Below are 17,878 nucleotides of genomic sequence, written 5' to 3'. Positions count from 1 at the left end.
AATTTCAAACATGAATTTGATCTACCTTAAGAATTACAATCATAATATTAAAGTTAGATAAATAAAAAAAAGGAATCCCAAATAGTGGAATGCAGAAAGAGTATGAGAGTTAAATATGATGTTCATACAAATATTTCATATTTCTGATATGAAACTGAATGCACAACATTTTAGAGCTGCACAAACACAAAAGCTTAGCGTCTATATATATATATATATATATATAGCTAAACTGCAGCTAGCTACAATATTAACCTTAAAGCAAAACAAAACAAACTACACATGCTTTTTTTTTGCTATCTATCCTTACCTTTTCCTTGTGTGTGCATTTCTAAGATCATTAAAACAGTGTTCTATTGATTCAAACTGTGTTGTTCTGATATAACTTCCCCAAACCGAACAAACCACCGAGCATCCGATGAATCCACGTCGGATTTCTGCTCCTCCTCCTCCTCCTGTCCTTTTGCATTTTGATTCTGACCCTTGTCAATCACGAATTGTGCGTAATCCAATGTTTTGGTAGGGAATGGAGTTTGTTTCAATGCAGGTGGTTGCTGGAGGGAGATCAAAACTCGTGCAACTTCGTGCATTGTTGGTCGTTCGGCTTGATTGTGTTTTGTGCAGAGGAGAGCAAGCTGGAACGTTTTCCGGACATGAGCTGAATCCATACAGGTGACTGAAACTTCAGGATCAACAGCTTCCATCACAGTATTGTTATCAGTCTTTGACAATATCTAGCAGTTCATAGAGATGGGAATAAATTCAGATTCAAGCAAAATATGATTATCATATGGAATGGATGTTAGAAAGTGATTTGAAGTGAACAAACCAGTTGATGCAAATTTGACTCATTATCCACAGCTTTCTTTCCAGTCAGTAGTTCTAGAAGAACAATGCCAAAGCTATAAACATCGGATTTTTCGTTCAGCCGAGAGGTCCTAGCATACTCCGGATCAATATAGCCAATCGTTCCAAGCACATACGTCGAGGCATGTGTTTTGGCAGTTGGGATACATTTGGCAATCCCAAAATCAGAAAGATGAGCCTCAAAGTTTTCATCCAGTAGAATATTCGAAGACTTGACGTCCCGGTGAATGATTCGCGGGTTGCAGTCGTGGTGAAGATATGCAAGCCCTTGTGCAGCTCCGACTGCTATCTTCAACCGTGCTTCCCAATCCAGTTTAACCTTCTTACCTGGCCCTATTGGATTAGTTAGAACAAGTTAAGAACAAGTTAGTATTAAAAAATTAGCAGCATTTCAAGTTGGAGTGAAAATTACCATGAAGCAGATCCCAAAGTGAACCATTTTCCATGTAGTCATAGAAAAGGAGATTCCCACAGGGAGATAATGAATAACCATGAAGTACAACAAGATTTCTATGTCTGATACTACCAATGGTTTCGAGTTCGGTCTCAAACTCCCGTAAATTGTGAGCGTAGTGATTGTAAAGTCGCTTAATTGCAATAGGTCGGGAATTCTTCAGTGAACATTTGTACACAGTGCTCGAAGCTCCATAGCCAATAATGTATTTCTCGCTTAGATTCTCGGTCGTTCTCATAATGTCGTCGAACGTGTGAATAGCCATATCCATATGAAGTACCACAATTGGAGGACCTGAATGATTGGAACATTATCAATCAACAGACATAACTCAGCACATTCTGAGAAATATAGGTAGAATGCTTACCTTGCCCGGTCTTGCTAGAACCTTTCATCAATTGCTTCGACGGATTCGACTTACACACAGCAATTATAACTACCGACAACAATATAACGAATCCAAACGTCATACAAACAACCGCTGTCCGAGACAACATTACTGCACAACACAAGAATTCAGTCAGTATGAACAGTTCCAGTTCTTTCTATATAGCATCAGGGTTCAGCTGACTACCTGGAGGTTTACCCATATAAGGTCCACAGATCAATCCCAGCCAATTTCCACACAGCAGAGGATTCCCAATAAAGCTGATGTAAAATTATGAACTATGATCAAATGAAGAACAGGACTTCATTAAACATATAGCGTTTCGGTCTAGTAAAGCTCGTTTTCGTTACCTATCAGGTTGGAATCGAGAAAAGTTCTTCATGGGAGGTAAGATACCAGATAGATTATTGTATGACAAGTTCCTGAATGAGTATCAGAAAGATGAATCAGAAGACAAGGAAGCAAGTGGTTCATACTGATGAAGGATGAACAGAGCTTACAAATTGGTAAGACTAAAACAATTTGTCAGCTGATCAGGTATCTTCCCTTGCAAATGATTGTTGTTCAAAATTCTGGGAATGGAAAAATGATATCAATGAACACGAAAGGGAAGGAAGTAATGTTGTGAGAGAAGAACATACAGGGAGACAATGTTTTGCAGCTGACCCAACTCCATGGGAATGCTACCAGAGAAGTTGTTGAATGACATATCACTATCAAAGCAGGCAAGTAATGATATGATCAATTTTCATTAGACTATCATAATGCTATTATGATCAATCTTGAAGCTACCAATCCTTACATAGTCTGAACACTTCGAAGATTCCCAAATTCTGCAGGTACTGGCCCAACGAGTCGATTGGCACTCAAATTTCTGCAAGTGATTCATATCAGAAACATCACTTAAGCTTCAGAAACTATGAAATAATTCAGATGAAAGAGGGTTTATTACAGGATAAGAAGGTGTTCCAAATCACCAACAGACGCAGGAACTGGACCCGAGAAGTAGTTTCGAGATAGATCCCTGGACGAAATGGAGATTTAGGCGAGGTTAAAAGACGGTCGCTATGAAAAGAATAACAGAACTTCTAGCATGAAGAATACAAATGAACTTACAATGTATCAAGGTTAACTATGCGTCCCAGCTCAACTGGAATCCTGCCTTTGAAGTTATTAGCTGAGAGATTCCTGTGAACACAAATTTACTCAATGAACTATCTGCCAATTATGATTGTAGATGAACTTGTGCTATGAAACACTTACAAATAGGTTAAGCTCTCCAGTTCTTGGAAGCCGAGAGGGATCGATCCGTTGAGACGGTTTCCATGTACATTACTACCAAAATAGAAACATATAGTCAAAATACACATACAATAAACAAACCCTTTTGATATTTGAATGATTAGCAGTAGGTATCATACAATTGATTCAGTGCAGTGCAAGAACTGATGTTGTGAGGAATGGGTCCTTCAAGGTAATTGTTAGCTAGATTCCTGAGCAATAGAATATGAACCTCATAAGGCTAAGTTTTGGCAATCTTATGAACGATTAGAAACTGAAAAAATATCTCACAATTCAAACAATTGATCCAATTTTCCAAGTTCAAATGGAATTGTTCCTGTTAGTTGATTATCATTTAGTTGCCTGTGAAGAACAAAACTCAGGTTACTACAGTTTCAAGTAAATAACCAAGAAATAGCATTAGAGGCATGACAAACATACAGGTAGCTAAGCTTTGACATATTGCCGAGCTCGGGGGGTATTGGCCCGGTCAACTTGTTTCCGTGTAGGTATCTATTCCAAGAGAATGGATAGTGAGGCGCCATATAGAGATTTCAGAACTTTTTTGATGCATTATGAGAGCAAAACTTACAATTTCCCTGTGTAGGATAAGTTGCCAAATATTGGGGGAATTGGCCCTTCAAGCTCATTCTCGCTCAAATCCCTGGTCCATGGCATGAAATTAGCACTATAATGTCATGAATGAACTCATGGCTAGAAATTATATTTAGAAGTTGGCTTACAGGACAGCAAGGGCCTGCATCAATCCAATGACATTGGGAATCTTACCAGTCAACCTGTTTCCCTGCAATGATCTGTGACAAAGAGAGTAGACAGCTGATTAAAACTGCACGAGAGACTGAGAGAAGTCTATTAAAGAGGTATTGTCCGCTTTGGCTCGTTAGCCGTCAGCCTCACAGTTTTAAAATTGCACTTGTTAGGTAGAGGGTTTCCACACCCTTACAAGGAATGCTTCGTAACCCTCTCCAACCAATGTGAGATCTCACAATCCACCCCCCTTGGAGGCCCAGCATCTTCGCTGGCACACACCGCCCGGTGTCGGGCTCTGATACCATTTATAACAGCCCAAGTCTACCACTACCAAATATTGTCCGTTTTGGCCCGTTAGCCATCAGCCTCACAGTTTCAAAACGTGTCAGTTAGGGAGAGATTTCCACACCCTTATAAGGAATGCTTCGTTTCCCTCTCCAACCGACGTGGAATCTCACACAAACAAGTTCAAAGAATTCTTACAAAGTGGCTACTTGAAGAAATCCAATGTTGTAAGGAATCTCCCCTGAGATCTGGTTGTAGGATATATCCCTGAGATAAACAAGAAACACCAATATAGACATCATAACTAGTTCATATGAAGAAACATCAAAACAAATCCCACAGAAAATCAGCTGAAAGCTTACAGAATTTCAAAACTTGTACAGTTCCCTATGCTATCAGGTATAGTGCCAGTCAGATTGTTGCCCCTTACATCACTGAAGATAAGACCAGCAAAACCAGAACACAAGAGTTCAATAACTATGAAGACCCCATAGATAAAAGGCAATGACTAACTATAGCTCACACTTACAAGTACCACAAGCCAGTCAGCTGACACATATCGGACGACAGCGACCCCGTCAAGAAGTTCCCTCGTAACCCGCTGACAGCACAAAATCGAAGTTAAACTCCTAGTAGAATGATCATCCTAGCACAAACATGTAGGTGAGACTTGAGTGAAGAAATGTTTACAGATATTGCAGTACTTCATTCCAATAGATTAGCCTAGGGATCTCTCCAGTAAGCTGGTTTCGTGCAAGATCACTACAACAGGCACACACCAATTAAGAACACTAGAGAACTCAAGAAGGATCTAATATCACATTCTCAAGCCAAACAAGAAAGTGAGGAAATTACAGAGTTTTCAGATTAGGAATCTGAGTAAGAGTAGAAGGGATTGGGCCAGTCAACTGATTGTTCTTCAGATTCCTGCATTGAGGGGAAATAGTTCAATATCCAGAAAGCTATGATTTACAAATGTGGGTGCAGAACGACAAGGATGAGGTAAACATACAAGAACTCAAGCAGCTTCAGCTTGGAAACAGTGAAGGGGACGTCCCCATAGAGCAAATTATCAGATAAATCCCTGTAAGAGAGCTCAAGTTATGCTGTAGATATAAGCCATTTCTAACTAAAAGTTCAAAATGAAAGCCATGGAGGAAGAGAAATCTTACAAATGAACAAGAAGACCGCAGTTACCAATCTCATCAGGGATTTGTCCCGTCAGTTTGTTTCCTTGAAAATCACTGTCATAACATAGAACAATGAACACCAAGAACACATAGAACACACCGTGTTGAGCTTTTGACAAGAAACAAGAGTGTCAGATGAAATTGATGGTAACGTACATTGACTGTAAGTTTCTTAAATCTCCGATGGCTGGTGAAATCTCCCCACCCAGATTCAAGTTGGACAAGTTCCTTCAAACCCAGAAATAACAGAGCAAATAAGAAATAAACCCATTAAACATAGCATTAAAGCAGCAAAAACAACTCAAACAGAGACGAAAAACTCACAGAGCAGCAACCGAAAGACTAAGATTGTCGCAGAAAACCCCACGCCATGAACAGAAATCGTTGTTATGATCATCATCCCAATCGAGCAACACATTAGCTACATTGCTAAACGAGGCTTTGATCGACATTAGAGCTCGTCCTATAGAAAATGACAATAAAGAAGATCCTTAGCCCAAGATTCATACGCCCAAACACATGATCTTTGTTTACAAAATGGCGACGATTTCAAGTGATTCTCAAATGTAGGTAAAATGAAACAGAGCATTACCTTCATCCTGAGGAAGTGAAGAAGCCATGGAAGAATGAAACAGGGGAGAAGAAAATGAGAAGAGGAGGATGAGGAGGAGGTTCGGCCATGGAAGGAAGGGGATGAGCTTCATTTCCGAAAGAATCCCAGAAGGGAAATGAACAGAACGAGCCAGAATAAATGCCAAACGAAACAGAGAGAAAGAGAGACAGGAAACGAAGTGTGAAGGCTGAGTGAGAAATTTATGAGGAGAGAGAGAGAGAGAGAGAGAGAGAGCGGCAGAGAGAGTTAAACGGCGGTGAAGAGACGGCGGAGAGACTGAGAGAGAGAGAGAGAGAGAGAGAGAGAGAGAGAGGCCGTCATTCGTACTACCGTTTCCTGAAGCGATTTCTGCGCCTCAGCGTCGCAGATCCTTCTTCTACGCGCTTTCCTTCTCGCGCGTGTGACGCGTGGATGTATAGCATTTCACGCCCTACACCAACCAAACGTGTGTAAATAAATTAATAAATTACTTTTTTAGTTTATTATCTTTACAAATTTGTTTAAATTATAAATTTAATATCTAACTCTTTTTATTTAGATTATAAAATTTTAAAATAACTAAAAAAATATTTAAAATTAATAAAAAAAAAATAACGAATTTTAAATAAATAAATATATATATATATAATTAAATTAGAAGGGGAAGGGAAGCGTGAGCATGTCATGTGAGTGAATGTTTGATGTGTTATCAGTTATGTTATACATGTCACATCCATGAGCCAACTCACGCACCATGTTTCTTATTTATTTATTTATTTATTTTTAAAATAAATATTTCTCCAAAAATCATTTTTTTACTTTAAATTATTATTATTTATATATATATATATATATATATATATATATATATATATATATAAAATGGGTATTTATTAATGGAAAAGTCAAAAGGTAAGAGTTAAAAAAAAGAAGAGACAGCAGAAGAAACAGGGTCAGAACTCTGCTGCATATTACCATTAACCATTTTCTTTTATTTATTTTTAAATAATAATAATAATATTATTATTATTTTAATTAAAAAGTTTTAAAATGGTAATTATGAGTTAAATTAAATTAAGCTTTGGTCACTGTGTGCTGTCGGGTGTCTTCATCTTTTCATTCATACACAGACAGGCAGCTAGCCATTTAGAGGAGGTGTCGTAGTAGTAGTAGTAATAGGATGCATGAAAGTCCGAAAATGCCCTTCCCTTCATAGGGGTACTTTCGGTAATTATAAAATTATCTGTGATACTCTCTGCATGGCTGCTTATAGAGAGACACACTTTTCATTCGCATTGGGACTCTACAAATAATACAAACATCCTTTTTCCTTCTCTCTCTTTTGGGAATCAAAAAGGATAAAAAGTAATGATATGATATTTTCTAGTCTGAGTTTAAGCTCTCGTAACTTTGTTTTTATAAACTCATGATCATCTCGTTAATTAACGTGACTCATATGCTTTCTACAAAATGTTTTATAAGGTTAGCTAATAGTTGGTATGGAGTGGGAGAATTCGAACTTTCGGTATTACTTAAAGTTACGTGGTTTAGTTGCTACGCTATAGATATTTGGAAAGTTTAATGTTGTTTTAAAAAAAATATGAAGATTCAAACATTTGGCATTTTGGTCAAATATGAAATTCTATATCGATTGGAGAAATGAACTGAGTGTAAGCGAGGACAGCTCTGAAGGGAGGATGGATTGTGAAATCACATATCAGTTAGAGATGGGTGTGAAAACCTCTCCTTATCGTATTGTTTTAAAAAACATGAGAAAAAGTCTAAAAAAGAAGAATATCTACTCAACGTTACGAGTATCTATCGTTGTTCTACATCCATAACTAATCACTATTTAATCTTGTGTGTAATAAATAATTAAATTAATTAATTTTGTGTATAAATATTAAAAAAAAAAAAAAAGAAAAAGTGTAATAATGTGTGAAGGTGTCAGAAAAAGAGGGGATTATATGTTTACTCACTCAGCTACTGTTCCGCCGGCTTCATTCTGCTCCCTTTCCTTCCCTTTCCATTTTTTTTTAATTAAATAAATAAATAAAGTTTCCGCAATCAGGCCGTGGGCCCCACGGGAGCAGTGACAACAAAACAAAAGTGGCTGCATTTTATTTTATTTTATTTCATTTTTCCCTAAATTAACAAATACTTTTTTTACATTTTTTTTTTGTTTTTAAATTATCCTTAAAACTTCAAATAATTAAAATTTTAAAAATGTTTATTTTTTAACTAATTTATTTTAAAATTTTAATACACCATTAATTTTTAAAAAATTAATTTTCTTTTTAAATTTCAAAAATACTTTTATCGTATTATTACAAAATTTCAAAAAAAAAAAAAAAGGAAATTATGAGATGATCAAATAGTAAATTTTCTTTTTAATAAAGATTAAGAGTTTTAAATGTTGTTTTTTAATATTAATAAACTATTTAAAAGATTAAAATTAGTTTAAATATTTAATATATTAAATAATGAATGTTAAAAAATAGGGAAAAAAAGAGATAATAATAATAATAATAATAATAATAATAATAATAATAATAATAATAATAATAATAATAATAATAATAATAATAATATAGGGGTGGGGGGCCTAAGGAGAGAATTCATTAATGAGAGGCGTGGTAGGACTCGTGATACCCTAAACCCTATCCCTATTCTATTTTCCATAATTTCCAACTTTTTTTTTTTTATATCATTTATTCATAATTGCCCTTTTTATTTTTATCTCTCTCTTCTTCTCCACCTTGAATATTCTAAAATTAACTAACCACACACACAATTATTTACTGTTTCAATTTTTTTAATTTTTTTTTTAGAATTTTTGAGATATTTATAAAAAAAATATATAATAAAACAAATTTCTTTTTTTTTTTTTTTGTCAAATTTAATTTTACAAAAATAAAAATAAAAATTACTACTTATATTAATACTTATATTACCGCTTGTCGCAATCGCGCTTTGATGACAGTAGGCTTGCGATTGTGCGGCACTCACTTTTTAGCAACGAGTGAGTTAAGCCTATTTGTTCTTGCGTTAGCCGTATACGACGTATGCTCAAACCTCTGGGCTCAGTTGAAGAAAAAAGTTTTAGAAAATAGGGGCAGAGAGTTTTCGAAAGAGAGTTTTGAAAGCAAGATTTAAGAAATTGAAATTGGTGTTAGATGTGAATGTAAGCAAAAGGCAATAACAACGACTTACTGCATATAACTATCGGGTACAGAGAAGTTGACAACTCAAATCTATGTTAGTAAGGACAACATGTTATATGGACTTGTGTTGGCATGTGGGATAAGTCCCAGGGATGCATTAGACTGACCTTCTAGAATTTTTTCTACAATGCTTTTGAATTTTTTTTTCTAGAATGTATCTCGGTGACAACAACATGCTAGAAGGACTTGTGTTGAATCCCGACACGAGTTGTTAAATAACGTAAAATTTTGTATTTCAATTTAGTTTACGTTAAATTTGGTGGATGATGTATAATTTATGATTTATTTGTAAAATAATTGACAACAAAATAACTACGACAACTAAAATAATTATTATTAAAAATCATAACATAATAAATGTAAAAGTTTAGGGTTAATTATATATTTAAAAAATTGACGTTGGAGTGTAGGGTTATAATTGAGTGACGTGTCAGTTAGAAGGGGACTGTCATTTTCAGGTTTAATTTTTTTTTGCATTATTTGGTCGCCTATGAATATGATCCAACGGAACACACCCAATTTTTATTATTTTTATTTCATTTTTTATTCGATAAAATAATAATTTCCTTAAAAAAAAAAATATATTTTTTTTTGTTTTATTTATTTATTTTATATTTCTTAGGCCCAATTTAATAAAACTTTTTATTTTAAAATGTAGTTTCTAAAAAATCTCCCTTTACCCACATGGTCAACTAGGGTTGGGTAAACTAGGGTCAAAGTTTAGGCCATAAATTTTAGTTATAATGTATTAATTACTATATGATCAGGTCGATTAATTCGAAATTTATAAAAAATATTTAGAAATTAATTTAAAATTCAAAATTCAAAGACGGACTTGGAATCAAGTGTTATTTCTAAACTTTAACGAACTAAATTTAAATTTGAATGATCATAAAATTATTTTAATTTTTCAAATTAGTTTTGATTGATAAAATTTTAATTGTAAAGTTTAAATAATAAAATGATATGGGTACCTAAAAATGGTTGAATATAGTATCTTTATATCACGTGGATATTGAATGGTAATAAGAAGCTCAATATTTGGGTGTTGAAAAGTCCATTTCATAATTTATAATTTATAATTATTGTAATGAATTATTGTATTCTTCTTCCTTTTCCATTTAATTATAAGGAAGGTTTGAATGTATAGATGAAAATTAAATGCAATCTATTATATAAATAACCAAACCCTATATATATATATATATACTCTCAATAATTTCACCTACCAAACTCAATGTGCTCAGTCTATCAATTTGAATGAGTAGTTAGGAGGAGCAAAATTTCAAATTTCTTCCCAAAAAAAACTTTAATTTTAATGTCCATTTTAATTTATTTTCATTTTTCTCCCATTTTGTTTTGAAAACTTAAAAATAATATGATTGATTTACCATAATAATGATACAAATTTCGTGCAACCCGATCATCCATATTCCTTAAATGGGCAAGACTCGTTCAGATCTTTTTGATAATATCTTCATTGCATGGAATGCCACACTCAATTGTCAGCAATAGGGGACCCGATCTTCATTAGCTATTTCTCTTACGTTTACAAGGGACAGAATTTAACACGAGTACAACTTTCCACCCCAGACCGAGTCGGGATGTTCACTTTATAGCGATAGAGGATGTTTCTTCGTTAGTGGGGGCTCAGGTCAGAAGGACCGGTGAACAGGACTTTCAGACAAATAATGAGATTTCAAGTGACACAAGTATTCAAGGTTCGTTCCTTCTTTTGATTAAGTCGTTTGAATCCAATCGTTATTCAATGATTAACACAAGACTAAATGCTAATTACTCGTCAATGTCATGCTATCCCTACCTTGTCGCCTTTGGTTCAAAATTCTTCGAAGAGAAATGATAATGCAAACACAATTATTTTAGTCCTTATGCTATAAATTTTCGTTAAATCCAAATATTTGTATAGTGATTCACTAAATATGGAAGCAAAATCAGACCGTGACAAAATAAAGATTGTTTGCATCCTATTTTTCAAAAGGAAAAAGAAAAAAGTCATTATTTTTTCATTTTTAATTATAAAATGTAAAATAAATAATAAAAAATATTAAATAAAACAATAATTTAAAATATTTATTTTTCAGAGATTATTATTTTTCATGCAAAATGTAAAGCTTCAGTCTTTTATGTGTAAAGAAATTGTTGCAGTGATAACAGTGGTAAAAATAATGATAATAGTAAACGTAAGAAACAGAAATAGGCTTCAGTATTTCCTTTTCACAAACCAAAAAGATAAAGAGATAAAAACGTAATCAAATGGGTAAAATAAAATAAGCAATTACCGTTGCAAAGAGCTTCATATGCAGCAGTAACAAAAGTAGCTGAAATTCCCAATATACACAATCCTATCAAAGAGGAAACCCTATATTGAAATTGAAACTCGTGGAAGTTAGAACAGATAGAACATGTAATGGATACAATATCACTCACTCAATCAAACTGTCATTTTCTATCACAGATGACAGGAGAGTGCAATGTTCAATTATTGAAACCACACATAAAATGAGCATTTGTAGCGAATATGATATCAATTATATAGCTTCCAAGGGTTAAGACTGTTATATTGCAGGATCAGCAGTTCATAACATTCGACGGTCAAGACATATGCAAGCACATCTCTCTATGATCAATTTAAAAGTTCAATCGAGAGAGTAGAACGCGAAATGCAGAAACAACACGCAGCTTCATTTTGTATATATGCTTGATGAGGGTTACCTTGATCTCCACAGATATTTCTCCTGTTCATAAGTCAAAAGGAACAGAACGCCAGAATCAGATATGACCAACTAGTCCACTCTCCGAAGTCTTCATAGAAACACAAGGTTGCACTATAAAACGAAGAAACCCTATCCCATATATCTACTTGTGAGATATATGTCTCTGAAGGAAATATATTATCATTGTAAAGCACCCGGTAATTCAAGAAGTCAAGAATACATTAATTTTGAAAGGAAGATGAAGAATAGAGGAATATGCAATATCCTTATGTATAGAGTGAGATTTCAAATAATAAGAAACAAAAACTTACTGATTTCAGATATATAAAAAGAAGATAAGAGGGCAGAGAACATCCTCATAATATACTTCTAAAATAAGGTAAATCATTAACAAAAAAAAAAAAAAAAAAAAAAAATGAAGACCTACAAAAATAAATATAGATACCTCGTCCGCCTCTGTTGTATAGTTATGCTGAATCTGCATTGTGCCAACCTTGAGTGCAGGGTGGAATTTCCATAAACTCGTCAAATTCCTTAACGTGAACGTCGCAGCATTTCCACTGAAAATCAAACGTATAATACAACAAGAAAATATAAATATCATTGTTTGGCAGTTTATATTGAAGCACCATGATGACAAAGTAGTGTTATTTCAAGTTTAGTAAACATATGTATCTCACCCCTCTCAGCCGGTCATGAAAGACTGCAGGTCCGGGATGGTAACTACAGGCAGTGTCATGATTATCCATCTCTGTGAAAGTTTTCCCACATCCCTTATTCTTGCAGATCTGAGGTTCATTTATGCCTACTGTCTTTTTTGCTGGAGCAGGAGAGACCTGAGAATCTATATTGCTTGCAGGGGGTACATTTGAGGCTTGATTAATAGATTTGTTATTGCCTTGGACTTGTGAACCTAAGATCAAAACTTGGATTAGATTACAGCATACAGTTGAGAAAAAGATAAGAATACCAAACTCATCAACCATGACAGAAAATCAAGGAATTCGAACACTCCTGGATACAAAATTGTGACAACATATAATAGAACAGGATGCAGAGAGATTTTAAAACATAGAACTGAGAAGAAGACAATCACTCAAAGCATTTGAACTTCAATCTATGAAAACTTCACTTTTTAGCTGAATTCTGTGCAGATGGTCCATTAACACGGCTAAGACAAGCTTAACAAATTTTATGAATCTATACTATACATATTCCAATCCTCTCAAATTTTCCGCAATAATTGATCAATACAGAAGGTTTTCTGTTACTGCAACTTCATACTTGTTAATAAAAATATCTAAGCCCCAACAACACCCCAATTTCGGAAGAATTAGAAAAAAAAAAGTAACAAAACGAGCTTACCATGATCTGAACAAAAGAAACCTTGCCGGCACCTAGCGCATGACTCTTTTCCTAATGTATTTGTCATGGAAGACACAGGAGCCGGACTTGGCTTCTTCACGGAAGTGGTAGGCTTGGTCAAAACTGGCTTTTCCGTTGTATGTTTTCCGGTCTTGCATCTTCATTAAAAAATGTCAATATAAAATCTACAACTTAGATTCAACTTAAAAAGCTTTTGAAGACCAACCTAAAAGTGTTCATACCTTCAATCGTAGTCTTAAATACAAATTACATACATGCTCACTTATATAAATTGTGGATAGATTTATAAAAACACAGGTTAGCAAAACAAAATACATTCTTTGCTGAAGATGTCACATATGACTGTTGAAGCTAACCAATTAGAGAGAGAAGAGTTTTTGCGAACTAAACCCAAAGCATAAGCTCATGAATGAGGACGGCATACAAAGACAGCCGGTCTACGGCAGTTGGGTGACAACAGCGGCTAGAGTTAGTTCGACGGCAGCAACTAGGGTTGGGTCCATCAGTGAGAGGATAACAATTGTGTAAGTCTTCCAGTGCACTTACTCTTTAAGTCTTATCTTACTAGATTGGAGTAGCTTTCTGTAATGGGGCTTCCTTTTGTGTGCTCGTTTTTTTTTTTTTGTATGCCCTTGTATCCTATCATTTTTCTCATTGAAAGTTGGTTCTTTAAAAAAGAAAAAACACAAAATCTTGCGAGCTTTCTTAGAAACCAAATGTAGTAGGGTCAGACAATTGTCTTGATAAAATAGTCGATGGGGATGCAAACTGTCCTAGACCGTCACAAATAACAAAGAAAAATAAAAATCACATCACCCATATTTTAGAATGTGAGGGGGCATTGTTGCAGACACAGGACCCAAGACAGGAATTTGAATATAAAAATGAATATACAATTACATTTAAGAAAATGGTAAATGTAATAAAAAAAATTGACGAATTAAAAAAACGGTGAATATATTGGTCCTGTGGGTGGGATTTGATCAGTATTTGTATAAAATATCTGCAGCTGCATAAACAATATTGATATTTGTATTCTAGGCAAATGTGGGAATGGAATCAACAAACACAAGATCATATCAATTATGGATGGTAGGCTACTGAACATTTAAAGTTCACTTCTAGGCAAAACTCAGATAAGAGCAACATCATTGCATTGATTTTCAACTAAAACTAAAATGTGAAAAGGGATCTGACCCTGGAATCTCTAAAAATAAACTGAAGTCGTGGCTTCTTTTCTTGCAACAGCTCCATTCTTTCATCCCATCATGAAATAGAGGCTGTAAAAATTATTTCGACCTCAACCATATATCAAATATATATTTTTTAAAGAATATGATCATTGGATGAAAAGAAACTAAGATATTCTTAGAGCCATAGGTGGATGAGAACTTACTCCCTGGAAAAATGGGAAACACAAATATGAACCAAGCCCATGGCCGAGGAGCATGTAAACAGACAAAGAGAGAATTAGTAAAATACACGATACACAGCAAAGGAAAAAGATAACATAATTTGTGGAGGAAAGCATGCTACTACTAAATAGTTATTTTTAATTAACTGAGTTTTTTTTATACACATTAACTGAGAGTATTATTATATATACAATTTCAAGTACCACCTGCATAAGCTTAGATGTAGAAAAGTGCCTTTCGAGCTGCAAGTTACGAAAACAAGAGAGTTGACGCCCCACCCCAAAGCCTACATCTGTTCAATCTCAGCTGAAACCTCCAGGGGTCCCAAGGGTGGTCTACGATATCACAGCCTTGAGTAACAAGGCAATCAACCCTCCTTTCAAAGTCCCTATGAGCAACTACGCCGATCTTTATAGTTTTGGCCACATCTATTTCCGCACCAAGGAAGAAGGTTAAAGTCCCTATGAGCGACTACGCCAATCTTTATAGTTTTGGCCACATCTATTTCCGCACCAAGGAAGAAGGTTTGAATCTTTCAATCTTACATCATAAGGGATGTGACAAATGTCAGGTCCATAAGACCACAATTTCAACTGTTATAAGATTCATCTCCAAATAAAGAGTAGGTAGTTCAATCCTTTCGGACATTGGGTACCTGTAGCAATTTCAGGAAGTAAGGGGCAGTAGCTTGCCCGAAGTAAGGGGCAGAGAGAAGGATCAACTTGAAGTGGACAACTCAGTTATGAGGACATTGCTCAAGCTGCAACTACTATGATTGCATTATCTTGAGTTCTTGGATGAGATTTTCACGATTGTTTAACAGCTAGTGCTTGCATGGCTTTAGATTTCATAATTGACTTTAATGGAATTTGGAGTTTAATTAATTATCCTCATATATTCAATAGGCACAATGGAATTTGTACGATACAAATTTTTTTTGACATAATCTTTTGAAATACAGAAAGGAGCCGCAAGTAGTTTGAATAAACCTGCCTAATGACAAATACAACAGAAACTTAACATCCCTGAACAAACTTATAACAAGGACAACAAACTAACTACAATTATACGCCATTAGACTTGGCTAATTCAGGATTACTACTGAGAGAACTTTTATGTGTGTAGCCAAAGTTCACCTCAGAGCCAACTACTAAAGGCTTTAAAGTTAAAGGTTTGTCCTTGGTTAAGAAACTGTTGGGGTTTGCATAGCCCAAACTTTGCAGTCAACTCAGTTGAGAAGGGCTACAACCATGAAAGCTTTAACGGTTTTGGAGCTGAAATTTGTCATGGACCCAACCTTTAGAGCCTTCTGGCAAGATAGGTTGGTGTTTCACAACTACTAGTTGAGAAACTGTTGAGGCCAACATAACCTCAGACTTCAGCCAGGCTCATGAAGTCATAATTGTGAGAGCTCTTATGGCTTTTAAATTCTAGTTGAGAAACTTTATAAAAGATGGTCAATGAAGAAAAATAGTACCGTTGTACAATTTTCAACTTATGTGAGCATAAAATATAATGTTACATCCCAATGTGTTAAAATGGTTTTAAACCACTCAAGAATCTTTTCATTGACCCCTGCTACAATCACGACGATGAAATACAGAACTGAGGAAATTCAGTGCACCTCACCAGCCGTGTGAAGTTTGAAACTACAGTTCGTATGAACCACGAAGTCTCTAACTAAACGATTTGGCAATTTTCTAGTCTATAACATTTTCTTAATACCATTGGAGGTCGCAGGACCAAAAAGGTCCTATCGTCATGAGAGAACAGTTGTAAATCAACTTAAACAATCTTCAACTTAAACGATCTTGTAAGCATTGTTAAAAAAATTAAAACTAATTCATCTTCTTTGGTTTCCATTACGAACAGATACACAAGCAAGGATGATTTTACAAATTCCAAACAGAAAATCAAGAACAACGATCCGCAATTCTCAGCGTATGAAGGTCGATAAGAGAAGAAAGGGCACGAGTGAATTAACGTACCGAATCATGGTATTGGCAGGAACCTTCGGGATTGTCGTCCTCAGTAAAGGTGGCGTTGCAGCCAATTCTCTGGCAGCGAACCCTAGCAACCTGGTTCTCCATAGCTTCAGAAACGATGCGAATGCAAGAGAATTTGACGACTGAAATTGAATCTACAGCGCCTTCATTGTCTCGCAGCGAACCCTAGCAACCTGGTTTTCTTTTTTATTTTCTTTTTCTTTTTCTCATTTCTTAGTAATATAATCCAAATTAACTCCCTTTTGAAAAAACTTGGATAAAAGTAAACCAATTCCTAAAAAACTTATTTCCTAACTTTTTTTTTTTTTTTTTTTCCACGGTGTCTAGGACGAACGCGACTTCTTCTAATACTAGAAGACACCCTAAACTAAAGCATGTCGTGCTTCGACCGTGTCTCCGGGGCATAATTGAATTTAGATATCATGAACGTGTTTGATTTAGTAGAGAAGAGGGTGCTGGTTGGCCGAGATGTGCGAGTGAATGAGTTTAATACTCTATCAGTAGTTCATAACGAGAGTTACAGCTTTAGGGTTTAGGGTCGTGCTTATCTCAAAAGCCCAATAGCTCTCTTGAGTTGAATCAACATTACAAATTACAAACTTGATCTCATTGTACGAACCATTTTTATTATAAATTTCTATGTCGGAGTAACAAAACCTCCATTTTGTTGAACTTGAAGATGACCAAAACACTCAACGGAAAAAACAGCAATACTCATTAAAGCCATACCAATGAGACAGCCACTGGCCATTGCTCCCCACAATGTTCCAACTCTCACCATTTTTCTCTCTTCCTTCTCTTCTTTTTCATTCTCCACACACTCATAAAACTCCCCACCCTCCTCCTCGTCATCCAAACAACTACTCGCTACGTCTCCATCGTCATTCAAGCACGACTCAGTGCAAGAACAAGTAGACACATCGTCAACATGATCGACCAAGTCCTCGGCTTTGCAATTGTGGAAGGTGGGTTCGAGTTGGGCAAGGCGGCGGGCAATGTGCTTCAAATGTCGAGGCTTGCTTGGGCAGGAGGCGACCTCGGCGGAGAGGAGATTGGCTATGAAAAGCCACTTTTGGTGGATATCTTGGAGGAGGGAAGGGTGGACGTTGTTGCGAGAGAGTAGTACTTGTCGTTCGAGTTCTTCGAGTTTCTTCCGTAGAATTGCATACGTTTTTGTCATCTTTTTTGGGTTTGGTTTAGAAACTTTTGGGAAAGGGAACTAGGGGACATGGTTATAAGCGTTGGCCTTGTTTAGGAACTCAAAAGGGTGTGATGTGATCATGA

At 35.4% G+C, this 17,878-nt stretch overlaps 2 protein-coding genes across 3 annotated transcripts; both read right to left on the bottom strand.

Annotated features, from left to right (window-relative positions):
• Positions 1-85: 85 nt before the first annotated feature.
• On the bottom strand, positions 86-6,053 carry LOC111795628 (LRR receptor-like serine/threonine-protein kinase ERL1). Its single transcript, XM_023678162.2, has 27 exons — positions 5,829-6,053; positions 5,561-5,699; positions 5,393-5,464; positions 5,219-5,290; positions 5,059-5,130; positions 4,902-4,973; positions 4,737-4,808; positions 4,576-4,647; positions 4,409-4,480; positions 4,245-4,313; positions 3,734-3,805; positions 3,583-3,654; positions 3,432-3,503; positions 3,282-3,353; positions 3,131-3,202; positions 2,973-3,044; positions 2,826-2,897; positions 2,662-2,733; positions 2,512-2,583; positions 2,351-2,422; positions 2,210-2,281; positions 2,060-2,131; positions 1,896-1,969; positions 1,689-1,820; positions 1,280-1,615; positions 830-1,200; positions 86-734 (listed from the first exon to the last, which is right to left on the bottom strand). Exons 1-27 carry the CDS (start codon positions 5,938-5,940, stop codon positions 354-356), a joined length of 2,982 nt encoding a protein of 993 aa, XP_023533930.2. The 5' UTR covers positions 5,941-6,053; the 3' UTR covers positions 86-353.
• Positions 6,054-11,406: 5,353 nt separating this feature from the next.
• PBS2 (cysteine and histidine-rich domain-containing protein RAR1) lies at positions 11,407-16,803 on the bottom strand. 2 transcript variants are annotated; one of them, XM_087123627.1, is made up of 6 exons: positions 16,577-16,803; positions 14,371-14,453; positions 13,153-13,310; positions 12,468-12,700; positions 12,233-12,347; positions 11,407-11,808 (listed from the first exon to the last, which is right to left on the bottom strand). In XM_087123627.1, the coding sequence occupies exons 1-5, from the start codon at positions 16,676-16,678 to the stop codon at positions 12,255-12,257; spliced, it is 669 nt and encodes a 222-aa protein (XP_086979753.1). In that variant the 5' UTR covers positions 16,679-16,803; the 3' UTR covers positions 11,407-11,808; positions 12,233-12,254. The 2 variants fall into 2 exon arrangements, with proteins under 2 accessions (XP_086979753.1, XP_023533461.1); XM_023677693.2 differs by lacking the exon at positions 16,577-16,803 and adding an exon at positions 14,570-15,197.
• Between the last annotated feature and the right edge of the window lie 1,075 nt (positions 16,804-17,878).

Source organism: Cucurbita pepo, chromosome 5 (genome assembly GCF_057944985.1).
Source record: "Cucurbita pepo subsp. pepo isolate OVF chromosome 5, ASM5794498v1, whole genome shotgun sequence".
Lineage (NCBI taxonomy): Eukaryota > Viridiplantae > Streptophyta > Magnoliopsida > Cucurbitales > Cucurbitaceae > Cucurbita > Cucurbita pepo.
This window is presented reverse-complemented; position numbering and strand designations above follow the sequence as displayed.

Bases quoted from the DNA above. Each gene is read 5' to 3' on its own strand.
- LOC111795628 (XM_023678162.2), bottom strand. From the start codon at position 5,940: ATGAAGCTCATCCCCTTCCTTCCATGGCCGAACCTCCTCCTCATCCTC. The intron at 2,584-2,661 runs GTAATAAACCCT...AATCACTTGCAG, and splicing joins TTGGAACACCTTCTTATCCT to AAATTTGAGTGCCAATCGAC. The intron at 1,616-1,688 runs GTAAGCATTCTA...CCAATCATTCAG, and splicing joins TTCTAGCAAGACCGGGCAAG to GTCCTCCAATTGTGGTACTT.
- PBS2 (XM_023677693.2), bottom strand. From the start codon at position 14,704: ATGCTTTCCTCCACAAATTATGTTATCTTTTTCCTTTGCTGTGTATCG. The intron at 12,701-13,152 runs GTAAGCTCGTTT...TTTTGATCTTAG, and splicing joins TTTCTTTTGTTCAGATCATG to GTTCACAAGTCCAAGGCAAT. The intron at 12,348-12,467 runs GTGAGATACATA...TTTGATTTTCAG, and splicing joins TTCATGACCGGCTGAGAGGG to TGGAAATGCTGCGACGTTCA.